Source organism: Mesoplodon bidens (genome assembly GCF_964165515.1).
Source record: "Mesoplodon bidens genome assembly, chromosome: 8".
In the NCBI taxonomy this organism is placed as follows: domain Eukaryota; kingdom Metazoa; phylum Chordata; class Mammalia; order Artiodactyla; family Ziphiidae; genus Mesoplodon; species Mesoplodon bidens.
The window spans coordinates 78,888,060-78,910,596 of record NC_138165.1 but is presented as its reverse complement, the minus strand read 5'-3'; the positions used below and the strand labels follow the sequence as shown (position 1 = coordinate 78,910,596).

The 22,537-nt window shown below is 36.9% G+C and overlaps 1 protein-coding gene across 3 annotated transcripts in view; it reads left to right on the top strand.

The window, feature by feature from the left end:
- Nucleotides 1-22,537, top strand: part of ORC2 (origin recognition complex subunit 2) — a 51,068-nt gene that overhangs the window by 15,318 nt on the left and 13,213 nt on the right. For all 3 annotated transcript variants that reach the window (XM_081242434.1, XM_081242432.1, XM_081242433.1), the window contains 7 exons: nucleotides 1,387-1,476; nucleotides 5,764-5,856; nucleotides 6,730-6,761; nucleotides 9,200-9,263; nucleotides 11,680-11,873; nucleotides 12,864-12,962; nucleotides 21,661-21,770. In XM_081242434.1, coding sequence (XP_081098560.1) covers nucleotides 1,387-1,476; nucleotides 5,764-5,856; nucleotides 6,730-6,761; nucleotides 9,200-9,263; nucleotides 11,680-11,873; nucleotides 12,864-12,962; nucleotides 21,661-21,770 — 682 coding nt within the window. The remainder of the gene's footprint in view (nucleotides 1-1,386; nucleotides 1,477-5,763; nucleotides 5,857-6,729; nucleotides 6,762-9,199; nucleotides 9,264-11,679; nucleotides 11,874-12,863; nucleotides 12,963-21,660; nucleotides 21,771-22,537) is intronic.

The following is a 22,537-nucleotide window of genomic DNA, read 5'->3' as shown; positions in this document are numbered from 1 at the left end:
CGTGCTGCAACTGCTGAAGCCCACATGCCTAGAGCCCATGCTCTGCTACAAAGAGAAGCCACCACAATGAGAAAACTGCGCACCGCAGCGAAGAGTAGCCTCTGCTCACCACAACTACAGAAAGCCCGCTGGCAGCAATGAAGACCCAGTGCAGCCAAAAAAATTAAAAGAAAAAGTTTGGCACAATAATAAACCCATTACATGTTAACATAAATTACATGTATTTTGATGAAAAATATCTATTTCAAAAAATTATTGAAGAGGGCATAGTTTTATATTTTTGCAAATCTCTTTAATGTCTGACTTAATAGAAAACAGCTGGATTTTCACATCTTTTCATGCATTCCGTTAGCTGACAGGGTGGTGACATCACCACACATCATGTAGTTTCTGGATTACCTCAACATACACTCATGATTGAGGGTCAGAAGGTCAGATCTTGTCTTAGTGTTACTATGAAACAGTTTCAGCCTCAGGGGCCTCAGAGACACCCTACCCGCCACTCCGTAACAGACTACATTTTGAGAATCACTGTGATAGCAAGTAGACTACTAGCCATGAGTGTCCGGTATGTTGTAGGTAGCAGTTGTTACTTAAAGGGAGAATTAAAGAATGAAATTAAGTCAGGGTCTTAGTTGAGAGTAAGAGAACTTCTATCATATAACAGCTGTTTAAATCTCAACCTCAGGGCTTCCCTGGTTGTGCAGTGGTTAAGAATCCGCCTGCCAATGCAGGGGACATGGGTTCGAGCCCTGGTCCGGGAAGATCCCACATGCCGTGAAGCAACTAAGCCCATGCGCCACAACTACTGAGCCTGTGCTCTGGAGCCCACGAGCCACAAATACTGAGCCCGCACTCCTAGAGCACATGCTCCGCAACAAGAAAAGCCACTGCAATGACAAGCCCGCGCACCACAACGAAGAGTAGCCCCTGGTCGCCACAACTAGAGAAAGCCTGCATGCAGCAATGAAGACCCAACGCAGCCAAAAATAAAATAAATGAAATAAATAAATTTATTAAAAGAAAAAGAAAGAAGCATAACTAATAAAGTCCCTTTTGTCCTCCCTCCTCGGGCAACTTCTATCATGAATTGAATGCATATCCCTCTAGTCTGGAGTGTTTTTTAGTGGGCTTTTTATTGTTGTTGTGTTTGTTTATATATTGTTGTGTATCTGTGAATAACATGTTTTCTGTGTTTTAAAATTTATGTAAACAGTATCATAGTTTCTGTGTATTTTTAATATCTTATTTATAAATATGTATTGTTAAACATTTGTGCAAGACAGTGAGGGGTACAAATCCTAAGTTTTTATTAAAATTCTTTTTTTTTTCCTGTTAATTAACCTCACCCATTTTTCCTAAATGTATGTTGCATTTTTCTTTCAGAATCCTTGAAAAACGGCTCTGCTACACATGGTGGGAATAAAGTTTATTCTTTTCAGAATAGAAAACACCCTGAAAAGATGGCTAAATTAGGTATGTTGCTTTTCTGACTTCTGTAGTCACTATTCACTTTTTCTAAGGTGTATTTAACCACACTTCCCACTGTTATCACCCCACTGCATTCACTAAAAGAATGAATGAGGGATGTTATTTTATTTTCAAGCATACTTAAAGTCAATAGTTTTTTTCATGCTCAGATGTCTTCTGTTCTCAGCTAGTTTCTAAGGTTATAGTAGAGACCCTGTCTTTAGAGTCCTTCCCACAACATCTAGCATAGGCTCTTAACAAATTTTTGTTACGTAAACGAGTGACTTAAGTCACACAGAGATATTCTGAATTTATTGAATAAGAGTTTTACACTGTATGTAGAAGAAAAGAGTTCGTATTATAGAAAATTATTTATGTAAAATTGTTAGGAATGGGCTGTTCTAACATTTTTCTTACCCAGGTTACCACTTATACTAATTACACGTGAATTACTGATTTTCAGAGAACTAGACTTAAGTAAATTATATATAGCATTAAAATTAAACTGGCAATTTAATTCTTTTTAAAAATTCAGGTGGCACTATTCTTGGATCCTGCGGCATGAGGGGTCATCAGTTTTGAAAGCTTTGAGGAAAGGAAATAACATGTGAAAGCACTTTAAAATTAAGGAGGTCCATAAGTTTATGGAAGTTTGGGAATACCAAAAAGTTAAGAGCAAGGGAATAATAATTAACTACCTGGCAAAATGTAGTCGTTGTATAAGAGGACTTATAATCTATAATTATAGAACATCTATATATGTGTCTTAAGTGGTGTATTTTTATGCAGTCATTATAGTCAGTGATCATTTAAACATTCAAAGTCAAATGAATGTCACACTTGTTGAGTGTTGACACTGATGAGGGACATATAAGAAGTAATTATAAGACCTGTGTTTCTGAACATAATACAATTTAAGCATTTGCAAAATTCAGTTTTTCTGAGAGATATAATATTATATGCATCATTAATTTTGAACCTAACATGGTACATACAATAATTTACACTAATTGATGTGTTTCTTAGAGTTTATTATCTACATAAAGAAATCTAAAAAGTTTTTGATACAAATGAACTTATTTACAAAACAGAAATAGACTCACAGACCTAGAAAACACACTTATGGTTACCAAAGGGGAAAGTGGGAGGAGGTTTAAATTAGGAGTCTGGGATTAACAGATACACACTACTATATAGAAAATAGATAAACAGCAAGGACCTACTTACTGTATAGCACAGGGAACTATACTTGATATTTTGTAATAACCTATATGGGAAAAGAATCTGAAAAAAACGGAATCACTTTGCTGTACACCTGGAACTAACACAATGCTTTAAATCAACTATACTTCAGTAAAAAATAAATTAATTTAAAAAAAGAAATTAAAAAATTTTGATCTGTAAAAATGACTGAATTCTGTGTAGGATCTCTGGGACACCAGAGGAAAATGCTAATATAATTGCTAGAGGAAAGATCAGATAGACACCAAGGCCAAAGTGAAACCCTAATGACAATGAAGCATTGGAGAAAGAGAACTAATAGTGAAAAGAAAAATGGAACCTCACTGGAGTAATCAAGTAGAAGTTCCCTGAGTGGATAGTCAACATGCACATAACTGCAATGATACATGTCTCATATCTATATGTGCTGTGAGGAACTTAAGTATTGTTATGATGGGCATTTCTGTCATCACATCTGAAAGAAATATAGTCATGAAAAGATAGTTTTCTGGATAGTTTAAGACTGATCATACTTTCCAAAATCTGTGTTTAGTTAGGACCTGTGTTTAGTTATGTCACTCTTTGACTTATTAAGTATTTTTGCTAATTGTGTTTACATCTAAATATATCAATAAAATAGAATGCCTTAATTTTTTAAAATAAGGTATGATCTGTCAGAAAATCATATATTACTCTGAGTATAAAAGATGATTAAATATAATTGGACTAACCAAGATATAGGGCTAGAAATAGAGCAAGAGGTAGATTGGAAGGCTTTGTAAAACACAGAGAACACGTCCAGGATGAGTAAGTAAATGCAAAGAAAAAACAAAGGTAGAATTACCACATGGAAAGGACAAGGACAGTAAGGAGTTTGACCAGCTTGGAGAAAGATGAATTTAAGGAAATTGAAACTAGATTGGATAGATAGGAGCAGATAATAACCTGATGCGAAGTTATTATTAGGCAAAGAGGAGTTTTATTTTAAAATTTCTAATATGTTGCAGACCAGTTGTTGTGTGAAATATAATACAAGTGAATTAGAAAATTAAATAAAATATTTGCCCCAATTTTTTATTATTGAAATTAATATCCATACATGGATGACTGTCTCTTGTTTCCTTTCCTCTTCAATTCTTCCTTTTTCTTCCTTTCTCCTTTTGTAGTTTAAACTTATTTAAAAGCAGAGAATTTTTATGTTTCAATATAAAACCAAAATGATCTCAGCTAAGTTACTTTGTACTCTTGTGGCTTTTTGTTGATGTGAAGGTTTTTTTTCCTATCCTGTGGATCAACAGCCTTTAATCCAAACATGGCATATTTTTCTGGTGTAAAGAGAAGGCCAACGCCTGAGCTTTAGGTACTTGCAGGTTAGAATGCTTAGGAGGATGAGGGCAGTGAAGTAGAGATGGAATAACTACCAACAGTAGCCAGGGACCAGGCTAATACCATGGAACCCAGATGGAGGAATAATTTCAAAGAAAGATATAAAAAACTGTAATGAATGATACAGAGGATCAAGGAGGTTAAGAAAAAAGAAGAAGCCAGTGCATTTGTAGGGACTGTCATGAATATCTTGGGTCAGTTCCAAGATTGGATAAAGCTGTGTGACATAGGTTAAAAAGAGTTTGAGTCAGTGAAGTGGCTTAATTTACACAAATTCAACTATACTTTCTCTTTAAAAAAAAAAAGATGGAAGAGAATTTAAATAGTGTTCTCAGTGAACAATGTTCTTAGTGTATGAAATGTAAATCTATTCCTTCAGTTAGACTCAATTCCCATATGCCTATCACAGTGTGAGAACGTGAGCATCTTTAAAGATAAACATTGTATTTTTCATTTTAAATGGGCCCCTTTTAAATTTATTTATTTATTTATTTATTTATTTATTTATTTTTGGCTGTGTTGGGTCTGTGTTGCGTCTGTGTTGCTGCGCACAGGCTTCCTCTAGTTGCGGCGACTGGGGGCTACTCTTTGTTGCAGTTCGCGGACTTCTCATTTCAGAGCTTCTCTTGAGGAGCATGGGCTCTAGGTGCGTGGGCTTCAGTAGTTATGGCATGCAGCCTCAGTAGTTATGGCATGCAGGCTCAGTAGTTGTGGCTCACGGGCTCTAGGGCACAGGCTCAGCAGTTGTGGTACATAGGCTTAGTTGCTCCGTGGCATGTGGGATCTTCCCGTACCAGGGCTCAAACCCATGTCCCCTGCATTGGCAGGCAGATTCTTAACCACTGCGCCACCAGGGAAGTCCTGGCCCCTTCTATTCAGAAGCCAACTATTTCATCTGATGCTCAGTTGAAGAAGTGCCATCTGGGACTTCCCTGTCCAGTGGCTAAGACTCCACGCTCCCAATGCAGGGGGCCTGGGTTCAATTCCTGGTCAGGGAACTAGATCCCATGTGCATGCCGCAACTAAGAGTTCGCATGCCGCAGCTAAAGATCCCCCATGCCACAACTAAGACCCGGCACAGCCAAATAAATGAATAAATAAATATTAATAAAAAAAGAAATGTCATCTGTTCAGTGCTATATCATATTTTATACATTATTAATATGTGTTAGAGTTTTAGACACAAGTAATAAACCACATTTTATGGGAGACTTAAGAGTAATAAACCACATTTTATGGGAGACTTAAGAGCTTTAAAAGTATAATTTTAAATATACACAGTTTTCAGTTGATTTTAGATCCCACTTTCTGGCCATTCTTTCTTAAGTGTTAGCAAAGATGTGCCTCAAATATATATGGTAAAGAAATGGAAGGAGTATAAACCTGTCAATGGAGAAGAGAGGGAGAGTGTGTGATAATTGGAGAAACCAGCAAGGTCAAAGTTAGCTCTTTATTTGTATTTTTTTGCGAGACTTGTGGATAACTGAAGGAAGACTTGGAAGACAGCGAGTAAAGGTGAAAGCAGTAGTACTTTTAATATGGCTAGGTTTATTTATCTTTCTGATATTAGTAACAGCAGGTTTCTTTTTTTTTAATTTATGTAAGTGAAATAAGGCTATTTCCCCTCTTAATCTACTGTTGTCCATTAAAAGTTTTTTTTTATATATTTCTTTTGTCTGTTTACAGCTTCAGAACTAGCAAATACACCAGGAAAAAGTGTTTCATCCAATTTGAAGAGTGATCCTGAAATTACCATAGACATTCCTCAATGTAGCAAGGGTAAGATTTTACTTCACTTCTTTAAAGAGAGTTTTTATTGTTGCTTCAAAGTTATAGTATGTTACTTTTCTTTGTCTAAGTGCAGTTTTATATATTTTCTTCTTTTCTGTTCTGGAAATTCATTCAGTAAATGCAGTTAATACCCCAACCTGTGTGCTTTAATATACCCGTATTTAGCTATCAATAAAAGGGGAAAAGATCTGTGTGGGGTGAAGTTGTACAGATTGACAGGGCCAACTAGAAACAGTCTTAAATCCTGTTGTCATTTGCTTGAGTTAGCCAAATGTTCGTGGAAGATTTGCTTTGGCAAATACTATTTGAAATAAGGTTTTGGGGATTTGGAAGTCTTTTTTTTTTTTTTTTTTTTTTGCGGTACGCAGGCCTCTCACTGTTGTGGCCTCCCCCGTTGCGGAGCACAGGCTCTGGACGCACAGGCTCGGCAGCCACAGCTCCGCGGCATGTGGGATCTTCCCGGACCGGGGCACGAACCTATGTCCCCTGCATCGGCAGGCAGACTCTCAACCACTGCGCCACCAGGGAAGCCCTGGAAGTCTTATAGTTTGGAGAATTGTGGAGCAGTTGTTTTTGAATGACCCATTCTAACTAGATTAAATAGTGTACTTTTAAAATATTGAACAATGAAAAGGACTCCATTTTTTCTTGTTACATGAGTGCTACAGAAATGTCATTAATGGGAGAAATCATAAAATTAATAGTGACAGTTCAGCCTCTAGTGGAGATGCAAATAATTGAGAATTCAATAATATGTAGTGGCTTCTGGGTAGAACCTGCACCTTTGCTTTTAATGAAACTAGGCTATTATGGAAAATGAAGTATTTGTAGTAAGTCATGGCTTTTTGTTTCATTCTTTAGGGCATTCTGCTTCAGACGAAGTTCAGTTGAAGGTAAGCAATTGAGTAAAAACAAGGAAAACCCTTAGTGTTACAAAGTTAAGACATGATGAAAAATATCCATTTCATCTCTTAATTTAGATAATACTTTTATCATTTATAGGTATTTGCCAATTAAATACCTAACTTACAGATAAAGAATCTGAGGCTCAGAGAGGTGAAGTGACTTGTCTGAGTTCACCAAACTAGGAAGGAGAAAAGCTGGAAAATGAAGCTAGGTCTTCTGGACCCACCTGTTGTGCCTCTTCTGTGTCAGAACTATCCCTGGGTGTTTTGTTTGTTTGTTTGTTTTTAATTTAATTTAATTTGTTTACTTTTGGCTGTGTTGGGTCTTCTGGCATTCTTTTTCAAGTTGTGGATCACAACACATTAGTGGATCTTGTTGATTCCCTAAGAGACCATCAGAAAACCTGTTAATCAGTGGTATTATATTTACATACCACAATAAAAGAGAACATCAGTCTGCGAGTCTTAGTGCACTGTCTTAGAAGGGGGAGTTCAGGAGAGAGTATGTATAGGGCTTGGGGATCTGGACTCGAGGGGTTTAAGGCACATCTATCAAGATGGGGAACTGATCTGTATTAGACAGAATTCATGGCATAGTATTTTAGGAGTAGTGGACACAGTGAGGAGAGGGTCTTGAATTGAGTTTTGATAAGTAGACCAATGTTTGATAAGCTAGCTGTTTGCCCTGGTAGGTAGTCTGTTGTCCTGATGGGAAAATAGGTTGCCCAAATGAGCAAACTGTCAAGATAAATTAGTTTGCAGAAATTTCTGTAGCAAACAGTGAAGTTATTTAATAGTTTATAGCCTTATCTTTTTGAGCAAGAATTTTCTGAAATGGTTATTTTGACACAAATATTCTCAGACCTGATAATTAAGCTATATGGATATAGGTTGTCTCAACTCTCACTCTTGAAATCAGTTTAGTAGGGCATGATCTACAGTTTAAAAAAATGAAATAGAATAAGTTAGAAAATTTCTATTTTATAAGTATTATTTAATTATAATTTGGTCAAGTTATATATGCACATGTGTACTGGATCAAGGTGGCAAAACGTTAAAAAAATTGTAAGGATCTGGACCAAAGAAGTTTGAAATATACTGTGATATACTTTATAAACCCAATAGGTGATCAGATCACCTATTATAATAGTATTCTTAATATCCCAAATAACAATTTAGTTATAATATTTGTAACTAACACCAACAACTTATCACAAGATAACAGACTTAAATTTTTTGTCATATTTTCATGTTGCCAAAAAAACACAGGGTACTTTATCTTTTTATCAGTACTGTTAAGTTATCATGTATACACCAGTAGGCATTTTATTGTGCTAGAAATTGAATGGTGTTAAAGTATTCTGTAAGGGAAAGAAAAACGTGCGTTATACTTCTGTAAAATGTTTAAAAAATTAAAAATACAGAAGTAAAAAGTAGAAACCTTTTTTCTCTCCTTCTCACAGAATACTTTAACACCAGTAAATTTCTCGTACATGCAAAGGCCCACTGCAGTAAGTATAGGAGTCCCATATCCTTGCTTACTCATCATCTCTGGACAGTATTACCTTTTTTTAGAAAAAATATCCTGCTAATCTGATGGGTGAAGAATAATTCAAAGGCTGATAAGCTTTTTCTTTACATAATAATAGAAGTGCATCCTTTGCAGGTGTCTGGACTACAACTTCTAGAACCACCCTAGGAATCCTTCGGAATTCGTTGTATCGTTTTTGTTGTCATACTCTCCCCCCGCAACAAATTCATATATTGTTGTCTTCCAGGTCTAGGAAAGAGCTCATCTGGTTCTAATGTCTATTGAAAACAAAATATTTTTCTTCCTTTCTAGCCTTTCTTTCACTCAGAGACATCATTAATTTTCATGTCATCATTATTATTATTATTTTTTACATCTTTATTGGAGTGTAATTGCTTTACAATGGTGTGCTAGTTTCTGGTTCATAACAAAGTGAATCAGTCACACACACACATATGTTCCCATATCCCTTCCCCCTCGAGTCTCCCTCCCTCCCACCCTCCCTATCCCACCCCTCTAGGTGGTCACAGAGCACCAAGCTGATCTCCCTGTGCTATGCGGCTTCTTCCCACTAGCTCTCTATTTTACGGCTTCTTCCCACTAGCTCTCTATTTTACATTTGGTAGTGTATATATGTCCATGCCACTCTCTCACTTTGTCACAGCTTACCCTTCCCCCTCCCCATATCCTCAAGTCCATTCTCTAGTAGGTCTGTGTCTTTATTCCTGTCTTACCCCTGGGTTCTTCATGACATTTTTTTTTCTTCGATTCCATATATATGTGTTAGCATACGGTATTTGTCTTTCTCTTTCTGACTTACTTCACTCTGTATGACAGTCATGTCATCATTATTATTTGACTATTTAAACTATATTGCTTTTTTATTTTTAAACAGAACAATGATAAAAGTGAATTTCTGTCAACAGCACCTCCTCGTGGGCTAAGGAAAAGACTAATAGGTGTGTATTTCTTTTTACACTGAGTTTTTATAAAAAGAAGCATCTAAACGAGGCAATAATCGTTAAATATACAGGTTCTAGTCTTAGAATGCTTACTTTTTATCTTTGGGCTGCCACTTACAGGGACCTCTCTATGCCTCAATTTTTTTCATTTGCGAAATAGGGATAATAATGGTACCAGCCTCAGAGTTATTTTGAGATTAATTGAAATAAAGGATGTCAAAGTGCTTAGCGTAGTGCTTGACCTTGGTATGTGCTTAACAGGTGTTGGCTATTATTACCTTTTATTATTATAACTACTTATTGCTATTTCTTTTCATGAAAGAGAGGATATGTTCATGTCTTCAATTAGGCTGTAGATTCCTTAAGGGCAAGGACTATATCTTATATTTTAACTCATAACACTTAGCACTATGTCTTTACATTATAGTCAGTGGATATTGAGGTTAGTTAAAATTCTTCAATAAAATAACATGCCTTTTAGTTTATTTGTCTGAGACAGTTTTAGAAATAGTTCTATTGATTTATTTAGAAGTTTTATCAATATATTGAAACAATTTAAAATATTTACTTACAGTTTACTGAATACTATACAAAGCCAAGTAAACAGACATGGTTCCCACCTTTGGGGAAATTAAAAATGGTTTTGGTTTTTTTTTATGTTTTGAGGGGTTTTTTTGGCCACACCACATGGCTCACGGGATCTTAGTTCCCCAGCCCAGGGTTGAACCCGGGCCACGGCAGCGAAAGCGCTGAGTCCTAAACACTGGACTGCCAGGGAGCTCTCTGGTTTGGGGTTTAAATATTTAATTCTGGGGCAAATGACTTTTTGACCTTTATATTTCTGAAAGATGTCAACTCCTTTCTTGGGGTTGACCCCTTGATAATGATATTAGCTAACATTGTTAAATCTATGCCCTGTAGCCCTTCTTTTTTCAAGGTATAGAGTTAATAATACATTTTTAATCAACATAAAAATTATAACACTAAATTATTGGATATCTGAAGCAATAAAAGATGATATATGCAATTGATTATTATTATTTTATGTCAAATACATCCCACATCTTAAGTTTCCTCCTTACCCCACAGAAGAATCCTTTTTAGAGAGAAGGTGAACTTCCTTCTCCTTCTCAATCACCACCAAACAAATATATCAACATGTGTGATGTATTCATGTAAATAGGGTAAAGACATTGTCTGGTACCTCCTACCACTTCTAACCCTTGCATCTACCATGGGCAGCAATCAGTGCAAATCTGAATCTGCTAAGCTATGTATGCCCACAAAATCAAGCCTTTTTTTTTTCTTTTTCAGTATCTATATTTGTTATTTGCTGACTCTGGATATCCTGAAATACGCTCTTCAAAATGAAGAGTGATTTGCTTAAAATTATTTCATTCATATTTTGGAAGTTAACCTTTTATGATAGTTTTATACTTATTTTGTTGAGTGTAAGTTTTATCCTTTATGATTATAAAACTAGCTTTATTATTTCTGGAGAGTGGTGGGGGTGGCTACAGTTTGTTTAAAACTATAATTCTTACATCTACTCTGGGACGGATTGTGCGTCTGTATTAGTAGTACGTAAAGTAGTAGCTGTCATTTATTGAGTGCTCTCTCAGTTAGGATGGCATTTTCAGTAGGCAGCAATGGAAAATTCTATAACAGTGGCTTAAGCCATGGACACTGAAGTATCTCACATCATAAGAAGTCTAGGGATACACAGTTCACGGTTGATGTAGTGACTTAACAGTGTCATGAAGGGTACAGGTTCTTCCTGTCTTTTCGCTTTGCCGCTGGCATTTTTCTTTAGTTTTGATATTTTATATTGCAAAATGGCTTCCATAGCTTTAAGCCATGGGTATAAGTAAGGGGCTTTCCTTCCATAAGTGAGGAAAATCTTTCCCAGAAGCTTCCAGCAAATTTCCCCTCAAGTTTCATTGGTTAAAGGTTTACATAGCCAACTCTAGTTGCAAAGGAGGCTGAGAGAGCACGTATCTGGCGAAGGAAAAGAGAATTAAATTACTGTGATTATTTTTCCCTTAGGGTGGAGCACATTGCCACATTTTACAATGAATTCTATTAGCAAGGAAGAAGGAAAGAGAATGGTATTAGGTACTACTGACAATTTCTGCCACATTTCCTATGTGTTAGGCATTGTTAGTTGCTTTACATGCATTTCAATGTAATCTTCACAATGCTTTATTAAATTAGGCACTGGTAGCCTCATTTGATAAGTGAGGAAACTGGTGCTCAGAAAACTTACATAACTAGCTCTGGTGAAATCATCAGCAAGTAATGACAAAACCAGAAGTCACAATCTCTTACTTCAAAGCCCACACTCTTCCTAATACCCCACAATGCCTCTCTTGTCAAACTGTCCAATTTTCCCAATTGCTTCCTCCCCACACAGTTCCAAAGTTTCATTCTGACAGTGAAAGTGAATATTCTGCTTCCAACTCGGAGGACGACGAAGGGGTTGCACAGGAACATGAAGAGGACACTAATGAAGTCATATTGAGCGAACAGATTCAAGCTCAGAATAGAGTAGTTTCGGCTCCTGTTTGCAAAGAAACGCCTTCTAAGAAAATGAAAAGAGATAAAACAGTAAGTGAAGAGAGAGACTTTAAAGAAAAATCAGTAATATCTCAAAGATAAGCTACCTAAGAGATCCAAATGGGAGAGAACATAATTTTTTTTCTTCACTTTTCTACATTTTCTCAGCCTTTCACATAAATTCCCACATATATTTGTGTCTATTTCTGCACTTCGTATCCTGGCCTCTCTGTATCCATATTCATGTATCAGTACCATAGTATATGCTAAAGGTGACAATTCAGTTGAATTAAAAAGAGCTTTTAAATAAATATTAATTGGATAATTGGAGGCAAGACTTCTCAGTATATACCTTTTTATATTGTTTCATTTTTGTAACATTGCTGATGTAAAGTCAGTGTAAGTAATAAATGATGTGACTATGGACCTATGTTGCGTTGTTTGGAGAACACTGCACATATTATGGCCTGAGAAAAGGGTAATTATCCCAGCGTGCTCTATAAAGACTCAGAGCAGACTAGGAAACCTCCTGCTTGAATGACTTTCCATTCCTTCCTTACCACCACGGAGCTCAGTCCTACCCCAAATCAGTAGACCACGTGGTGAGTCATTTTATTGGAATAGTAGGCAAGTCTTTTTTTACCTTGCTGTTGATGTCTTTCTCATTTCCACAGTCCTTCAACTGTACTAATTAAAGGATTTGCTAGGAGTGTGTGAGGCAAAACAAAGGTCCTGACGTGTAAAACCCCTTTTTTTTCCCCAGTCTAAATGGGAATTATATGTTGGAATTTAGGAATCGTTTTTGGGCCAACTACTTCAATCTAGTCATTTTCTTCAACTTTTATGATCCTAAGAGTTACTCAGTTTTATTACTGGAATTAAATTTGCTTGGTCCTTAGTCTGTGTTGTTGCTTCAAAAAGAAAATACTGACTGCCAAGTAAAGAATTTCACATATCCTGTTTATGCTAATTTTACTGTCTAGTCCTCATATAAAACAAATATCTGAAACTAAGAACTCACTTTGCTTTGTCCACTTTCAGAGTGACTTAGTAGAAGAATATTTCGAAGCCCACAGCAGTTCAAAAGTTTTAACCTCTGATAGAACACTGCAGAAACTAAAGAGGGCTAAACTGGATCAGGTATGTTGCAAGGAGTGTTACTTGTAAATTGTTCTTATTGTGAGCTGAAAAATATAGTACATAAGCAGCAAATCTGAAGAATAAGTGTACATAGCAGAATACTATCCTGATCAAATGAAACACAAATTAGTGTGACATCACTATTGCATATTTTATTATGTAAATGGTAACTGGTTCACTGGATTAGAATTGTTTGACAGACTCTAATTATACATATATAATTACACATTTTTCTCTTATTTATCGTTTCTTCAGGATCTACAATAATCATCAGGGTCATAGTTTCTTTTTTTAATTTATTGAAGTATAGTTTATTTACAATGTTGTATTAATTTCTACTGTACAGCAAAGTGATTCAGTTATACCCGTATATATATTTTTTTCATATTCTTTTCCATTATGGTTTATCACAGGATTTTCTTTTTTTAACATCTTTATTAGAGTATAATTGCTTTACAATGGTGTGTCAATTTCTGCTTTATAACAAAGTGAATCAGTTATACATATACATATGTCCCCATATCTCTTCCCTCTTGCATCTCCCTCCCTCCCACCCTCCCTATCCCACCCCTCTAGGTGTTCACAAAGCACCGAGCTGATCTCCCTGTGCTATTTGGCTGCTTCCCGCTAGCTATCTATTTTACGTTTGGTAGTGTATATATGTCCATGCCACTCTCTCACTTTGTCCCAGCTTACCCTTCCCCTCCCTGTATCCTCAAGTCCATTCTCTAGTAGGTCTGCATCTTTATTCCTGTCTTGCCCCTAGGTTCTTCTGACCATTTTTTTTTTCTTTTCTTTTTTTTTTTAGATTCCATATATATGTGTTAGCATACGGTATTTGTTTTTCTCTTTCTGACTTACTTCATTCTGTATAACAGTCTCTAGGTCCATCCACCTCACGACAAATAACTCAGTTTCGTTCCTTTTTATGGCTGAGTAATATTCCACTGTATATATGTATCACAGGATTTTGAATATAGTTCCCTGTGCACGGTCATAGTTTCTTTGATATCCATATACCATTAATCTCTGTTATCAATTTAACCCACATATTCATTGAACCTCACACTGGTCATAAATCGAAGACTGACCTGACTCTCAGTTGAAAACCTTGCAAAAAGCAGAGGATATTCTGCTTCTTGCTATTATGGAAAGCCTGCCCATTGCAGTAAGGTAACAAGGTTGCTATATACTCTGGTTCCAGTGTCTCGTTTTATAAAAAAAAATAGCATACAGTTAGACTCAGGGCTTTGACAGATACCTCACTAAGAGAGGACAAAGAACCATCTGAATAAGAAAATCTTTCATTAGCAAGTGGGCTTGAGGGACTTCCCTGACAATCCTTGGTTAGGACTCCATGCTTCCACTGCAGGGGGCATGGGTTCAATCCCTGGTCAGGGAACTAAGATCCCACAAACCACGCAGCCAAAAAAAAAAAAAAAAAAAAGGAAATGGGCTTGATAATTTAAGTCAAGAAGAGATTGTTATTGACTCAGAATCAAGATTTTATTATTTTCTAAAATAGGAATTCAGTGCAATTTCCTAAGGTATACAGGGCTTTTGACAGAGTTTCCAAGCTATAGAAAAGAGAGAAGAGAGGTTTACCATAGGGTAAACCTATATGGCTTGGATGACGTGGTGCTGTGTGGTTGGGGGTTTTTGGTTTTTTCTGTTTTGTTTGTTTGTTTCCACCTGTCTCATAGGTATTGCAACTCAGATCAGAGACTAGCTGAAAACGTGTCAAGAAACCAAGCTGTTCAAGGAAGAGATGGCACTAACATCTGCATAGTGCATGTATTTTTTTTTTTTTATACATCAGGTTCTTACTAAGTCATCAGTTTTACACACATCAGTGTGTACATGTCAATCCCAATCTCCCAGTTCATCCCACCACACCCACACCCACCTGCCACCACTTTCCCCCTTGGTGTCCATATATTTGTTCTCTACATCTGTGTCTCTATTTCTGCACTGCAAACTGGTTCATCGGTACCATTTTTCTAGGTTCTACATATATGTGTTAATATATGATATTTATTTTTCTCTTTCTGACTTACTTTACTCTGTATGACAGTCTCTAGATTCATCCACGTCTCTACAAATGACCCAGTTTGGTTCCTTTTTATTCCATTGTATATATGTACCACATCTTCTTTATCCATTTGTCTGTTGATGGGCATTTAGGTTGCTTCCATGACCTGGCTATTGTAAATAGTGCTGCAGTGAATACTGGGGTGCATGTGTCTTTTTGAATTATGGTTTTCTCTGGGTATATGCCCAGTAGTCAGATTGCTGGGTCATATGGTAATTCTACTTTTAGTTTTTTTTTTTTTTTTTTTGCGGTACGTGGGCCTCTCACTGTTGTGGCCTCTCCCGTTGTGGAGCACAGGCTCTGGATGCGCAGGCTCAGCGGCCATGGCTCACGGGCCTAGCCGCTCTGTGGCATATGGAATCTTCCCGGACCGGGGCATGAACCCATGTCCCCTGCATCGGCAGGTGGACTCTCAACCGCTGCGCCACCAGGGAAGCCCTCGTCTAAGAGTTTTAGAGTGTCCGGTCTTACATTTAGGTCTTTAATCCATTTTGAAGAGGCTGTCTTTTCTCCACTGTATATCCTTGCCTCCTTTGTCATAGATGAGTTAACCATAGGTGCGTTGGTTTATCTCTGGGCTTTCTATCCTGTTCCACTGATCTATATTTCTGTTTTTGTGCCAGTACCATATTGTCTTGATGACTGTAGCTTTGTAGTATAGTCTGAAGTCAGGGAGTCTGATTCCTCCAGCTCCGTTTTTTTCCCTCAAGACTGCTTTGGCTATTCAGGGTCTTTTGTGTCTCCATACAAATTTTAAGATTTTTTGCTCTAGTTCTGTAAAAAATGCCACTGGTAATTTGATAGGGATTGCATTGAATCTGTAGATTGCTTTGGGTAGTATAGTCATTTTCACAGTATTGATTCTTCCAATCCAAGAACATGGTATATCTCTCCACCTGTTGGTATCATCTTTAATTTCTTTCAACAGTGTCTTATAGTTTTCTGCATACAGGTCTCTTGTCTCCCTAGGTAGGTTTATTCCTAGGTATTTCTTCTTTTTGTTGCAATGGTAAATGGGAGTGTTTCCTTAGTTTCTCTTTCAGATTTTTCATCATTAGTGTATAGGAATGCAAGAGATTTCTGTGCATTAATTTAGTTTCCTGCAACTTTACCAAATTCATTGATCAGCTCTAGTAGTTTTCTGGTGGCATCTTTAGGATTCTCTGTGTATAGTATCATGTCATCTGCAAACAGTGACAGTTTTACTTCTTTTCCAATTTATATTCCTTTTCTTTTTTCTTCTCTGATTGCCATGGCTCAGACTTCCAAAACTGTGTTGAATAATAAGGGCGAGAGTGGACATCCTTGTCTTGTTCCTGATCTTAGAGGAAATGCTTTCAGTTTTTCACCATTGAGAATGATGTTTGCTGTGGGTTTGTCATATATGGCATTTATTATGTTGAGGTAGGTTCCCTCTCTGCCCACTTTCTGGAGAGTTTTTATCATAAATGGGTGTTGAATTTTGTTAAATTCAACAAATTCAAATTTTGTCAAATTTTGTCAAAAGCTTTTGCTGCGGGCTTCCCTGGTGGCGCAGTGGTTGAGAATCTGCCTGCCAATGCAGGGGACAGGGGTTCGAGCCCTGGTCTGGGAGGATCCCGCATGCCGCGGAGCGGCTGGCCCCGTGAGCCACAAATACTGAGCCTGCGCGTCTGGAGCCTGTGCTCCGCAACGAGAGGCCGCGATAGTGAGAGGCCCGCGCACCGCGATGAGGAGTGGCCCCCAGTTGCTGCAACTAGAGAAAGCCCTCGCACAGAAACGAAGACCCAACACAGCCAAAAATAAAAATAAATAAATAAATAAATAAATAAAAATTAAAAAAAAAAAAAAAAAAAGCTTTTGCTGCATCAACCTGAATGCCCATCTATTGAGATGATCATATGGTTTTCTTCAATTTGTTAGTGTGGTGTATCATGTCGATTGATTTGCTTATACTGAAGAATCCTTGCATCCCTGGGATAAATCCCACTTGATCATGGTGTATGATCCTTTTAATGTGTTGTTGGATTCTGTTTGCTAGTATTTTGTTCAGGATTTTTGCATCTATATTCATCAGTGATATTGGTCTGTAATTTTCTTTTTTTGTAGTATCTTTGTCTGGTTTTGGTATCAGGGTGATGGTGGCCTGGTAGAATGAGTTTGGGAGTGTTCCTTCCTCTGCAATTTTTTGGAAGAGTTTGAGAAGGATGGGTGTTAGCTCTTCTCTAAATGTTTGATAGAATTCACCTGTGAAGCCATCTGGTTCTGGACTTTTGTTTGTTGGAAGATTTTTAATCACAGTTTTTGTTTCATTACTTGTGATTGGTCTGTTCATATTTTCTATTTCTTCCTGGTTCACTCTTGGAAGGTTATATCTTTCTAAGAATTTGTCCATTTCTTCCAGATTATCCATTTTATTGGCATAGAGTTGACTGTAGTAGTCTCTTAGGATGCTTTGTATTTCTGCAGTGTCTGCTGTAACTTCTCCTTTTTCATTTCTAATTTTACTGATTTGAGTCCTCTCCCTCTTTTTCTTGATGAGTCTGGCTAATGGTTTATCAATTTTTTTTATCTTCTCAAAGAACCAGCTTTTAGTTTTATTGATGTTTGCTGTTGCTTTCTTTGTTTCTGTTTCATTTATTTCTGCTCTGATCTTTATGATTTCTTTCCTTCTGCTAACTTTGGGTTTTGTTTGTTCTTCTTTCTCTAGTTCCTTTAGGTGTAAGGTTAGATTGTTTATTTGAGATTTTTCTTGTTTCTTGAGGTAGGCTTGTGTAGCTATAAACTTCCCTCTTAGAACTGCTTTTGCTGCATCCCATAGGTTTTGGGTCTTCGTGTTTTCATTCTCATTTGTCTCTAGGTACTTTTTTAAAAAAATAAATTTACTTTTATTTATTTATCTTTGGCTGCATTGGATTTTCGTTGCTGCGCGTGGGCTTTCTCTAGTTGTGGCAAGTGGGGACTACTCTTCGTTGTGGTGTGTGGGCTTCTCATTGTGGTGGCTTCTCTTGTTGCAGAACATGGACTCCAGGCATGCAGGCTTCAGTAGTTGTGGCTCACGGGCTTAATTGCTCTGCGGCATGTGGGATCTTCCCCGACCAGGGCTCAAACCCATGTTACCTGCATAGGCAGGCAGATTCTTAACCACTGTGCCACCAGGGAAGCCCTGTCTCTAGGTGCTTTTTGATTTCCTCTTTGATTTCTTCAGTGATCTCTTGCTTATTTAGTAATGTATTGTTTAGCCTCCATGTATATGTGTTTATGTTTTTTTTCCCCGTAATTGATTTCTATTCTCATAATGTTGTTGTCAGAAAAGATGCTTGCTATGATTTCAATTTTCTTAAATTTACTGTGGCTTGATTTGTGACCCAAGATGTGATCTATCCTGGAGAATGTTCCATGTGCACTTGAGAAGAAAGTGTATTCTGCTACTTTTAGGTGGAATGTTCTATAAATATCAATTAAATTTACCTGGTCTGTTGTGTCATTTAAAGCTTGTATTTCCTTATTTATTTTCTGTTTGGATGATCTGTCCATTGGTCTAAGTGGGGTGTTAAAGTCCCCTACTATTATTGTGTTACTGTTGATTTCTCCTTTCATGATTGTTAGCATTTGCCTTATGTATTGAGGTTCTCCTGTGTTGGGTGCATAAACATTTATAATTTTTATATCTTCTTTTTGTATTGATCCTTTGATCATTAGGTAGTGTCCATCCTTATCTCTTGTAACAGTCTTTATTTTAAAGTCTATTTTATCAGATACGAGTATTGCTACTCCAGCTTTCTTTTGATTTCCATTTGCATGGAATATCTTTTTCCATCCCCTCACTTTCAGTCTGAATGTGTCCCTAGGTCTGAAGTGGGTTTCTTGCAGACAGCATATATATGGGTCTTGTTTTGTATCCATTCAGCAAGCCTGTGTCTTTTGGTTGGAGCATTTAATCCATTCACGTTTAAGGTAATTATCTATATGTATGTTCCTATTACCATTTTGGGTTTGTTTTTATAGGTCCTTTTCTTCTCTTGTGTTTCCCACTTAGAGAAGTTCCTTTAGCATTTGTCGCAGAGGTGGTTTGGTGGTGCTGAATTCTCTTAGCTTTTGCTTGTCTGTAAAGCTTTTGATTTCTCCGTTGAATCTGAATGAGATCCTTGCTGGGTAGAGTAATCTTGGTTGTAGGTTCTTCCCTTTCATCACTTTAAGTATATCATGCCACTCCCTTCTGGCTTGTAGAGTTTCTGCTGAGAGATCAGCTGTTAACCTTGTGGGATTTCCCTTGTATGTTATTTGTCGTTTTTCCCTTGCTGCTTTCAATAATTTTTCTTTGTCTTTAATTTTTGCCAGTTTGATTACTGTGTGTCTCAGCGTGTTTCTCCTTGGGTTTATCCTGTATGGGACTCTCTGTGCTTCCTGGACTTGGGTGGCTCTTTCCTTTCCCATGTTAGGGAAGTTTTCGAGTATAATCTCTTCAGATGTTTTCTCGGATCCTTTCTCTCTTCTCTCTCTTCTCCTTCTGGGACCCCTATAATGCGAATGTTGTTGCATTTTACGTTGTCCCAGAGGTCTCTTAGGCTGTCTTCATTTCTTTTCATTCTTTTTCTTTATTCTGTTCCACAGCAGTGAATTCCACCATTCTGTCTTCCAGGTCACTTATCCGTTCTTCTGCCTCAGTTATTCTGCTATTGATTCCTTCTAGTGTATTTTTCATTTCAGTTATTGTATTGTTCATCTCTGTTTGTTTGTTCTTTAATTCTTCTAGATCTTTGTTAAACATTTCTTGCATCTTCTCGATCTTTGCCTCCATTCTTTTTCCGAGGTCCTGGATCATCTTCACTATCATTATTCTGAATTCTTTTTCTGGATGATTGCCTGTCTCCTCTTCATTTAGTTGTTTTTCTGGGGTTTTATCTTGTTCCTTCATCTGGTGCATAGCCCTCTGGCTTTTCATCTTGTCTGTCTTTCTGCGAATGTGGTTTTTGTTCCACAGGCTGCAGGATTGTAGTTCCTCTTGCTTCTTCCTTAGTGCATGTATTTATATATAAGCAACATCGGGGAAGGAGAAGTGGATCTAGGGTCAAAGTAGGACTTCATAGGACTTAGAGACAGACAGACCTGTTGGAGGATGAAAGAAACACCTGTTACTGATAGTGAAGAAAGGAAGGTCTTTCATTAATCGTGGACATAGCTGACAGATACAGTCATAGTAACGTGTCAATGAGCATTTATTTCTCATGTCTGCGGGTCACCTGGGAGTTGGCTGATCTAGGATTTGCTCCACGTGTCTGTCTTCCTTGTTGGACCTCCTTGGAAAGCTAGCAGACGCATGTTCTTTTCATAACAATGTCAGAGACAGAAGAAGTAGAAAAACAAAAGACCTCTTAAAGCCTGGGCTCAAACTGTCTCAGTGTCACTTCTGCCTCATTCTAGTGGCCACAGTAAATCACGTGGCTGAAAACAAAGTCACAGAACAGGGGACGGGGACTAGAATCCACCCGTTTAGTGGGAGGGATTGCAAAGTCACATGGCAGAGGGTACGGATAGGAGGAGAGGCAAGTGTCAGGGCTAATAATGTAATTCTGCACAGACACTAAAGTTTGAAATGAAGGTGAATAGGTGACATAACATTTCAGAGTTCACATTAAGTGTGAGTATGCTCTGATAATACAGTATAAATAACTACTGAAAATGACACTAGTGCTTTATCTGCTTTTCAGGGCTCTAGACGTTAGGAAAAACAACATCAGATGGAGAGAGAAATTTTTGAAATGTATTACTTTACAGTTTTACTTAGAATTTGTCCTATTTCTCTTTAAGTATATGGATGAATAAAAACTGTATAGACTAGAGTGCCTGGAATCTTGGTTGCTGCTTTAGTCTTCAGTATTAGAGAAATATTTTACTTAAAGGATAAAATCATGAAAACACAGTAATGCCAGGGTAAAAATGCATATACAGCTTTTTACTAGAGTTTTCATTTCAAGAAGAGAGCTGTGTTTGAGTCACTAGCATGAATTTCCAAGTTTGGGGTACAGAGCAATGTATCTTCCTCAGTTTATTTTTACATTATTGTTTTTAAAACTTTGCCGTACTTACCAAAGATAAACGATTTGTTAGAAACAGCTTTTAAAGAGGAGCAGTGAATTTTACTAACGATAATGGTAAATTATAAAGAAACTTGACTGTTTTCTGAGAATTAATATTGAATTGTTACCTTAAGCTTTTACATTTTTTCAAATCCATAGGTTTTTAAAAGGGTGTCTGGATTTGTTGTCAAAGCTGGGAGGCAGGTTTAATCGTCTCCTTATGGTAACAATTTTTTTAGAAATTAAAGACTTATATTGATATTTGGAATTTATAGTCATGTAAATGGTTCTAGAGAAAACGTAGCAAATTCTTTACTGTTTTACATATTTGTACTTAAAGAATGTGTAAAACATTTTAAGAAAGAAATATTGAAATATTATGTGTATTCTCAGTAGAGGCACTCATTACCAAACCTGATTAAAGTAATATTTCCACTGATGGCCTCTTCTAACCTCTGCCTGTAAGGAAATATTTTTAGTGTGGATTGATGTGATGTATGTGGATTGAGAGTGATTTTCTTCCCTCCCTCTTTCTTTTTTTCTATAGCAAACTTTGCATAACTTATTGAGCAAGGTTTCTCCTTCCTTTTCTGCTGAACTTAAACAACTAAATCAACAGTATGAACGGTTATTTCATAAATGGATGTTGCAGTTACAGTAAGTACTATTATCATTGTAAACCTTTGTAAAATAAAGAATAATATATATTTACATGTCTATGTTAAAATCAAAGCAGTTTGACATTTAATTTTCTTTTTACAATGAACTTGATGTGTATTTTTATTTATATGTAAAAATTTCAAAAAACAGGTGTTTTCCCAATTTTATGACCCAAATGTAGATATGACTCTTCTCAGAAATTCCAATTTTCAAGAAATCTGTCTTTTCTAAGTTTTTTGTTTTTTGTTTTTTTTGTGGTACGTGGGCCTCTCACTGTTGTGGCCTCTCCCATTGCGGAGCACAGGCTCCGGATGCGCAGGCTTAGCGGCCATGGCTCACGGGCCTAGCCGCTCCGCAGCATGTGGGATCTTCCCGGACCGGGGCACGAACCCGTGTCCCCTGCATCGGCAGACAGACTCTCAACCACTGCGCCACCAGGGAAGCCCTGTCTTTTCTAAGTTTAATCAGACTTGAAAGCTATTATGTAAAATAGCCTTTCTTAGAATTATGAATTATTACTTATAAAAATATTTGAAAATATAATTTGTCAAGATTGATAAATATATCAGTTAGATTTTAATTCAGTTTTTTTTAATTCAGAGTTTCTAAAATGAAATAATATATATTTTTCTTTCAATCTCATTCTGTTTACATGTACTGTAGACCTTCAGAATTTCATGAGATCTGTTCTCTAAACATTATTTTACCATTTTAAAATTGTTTCTTAGAATATTTTTTTAACTTTATCATTTTTCAAACACCTC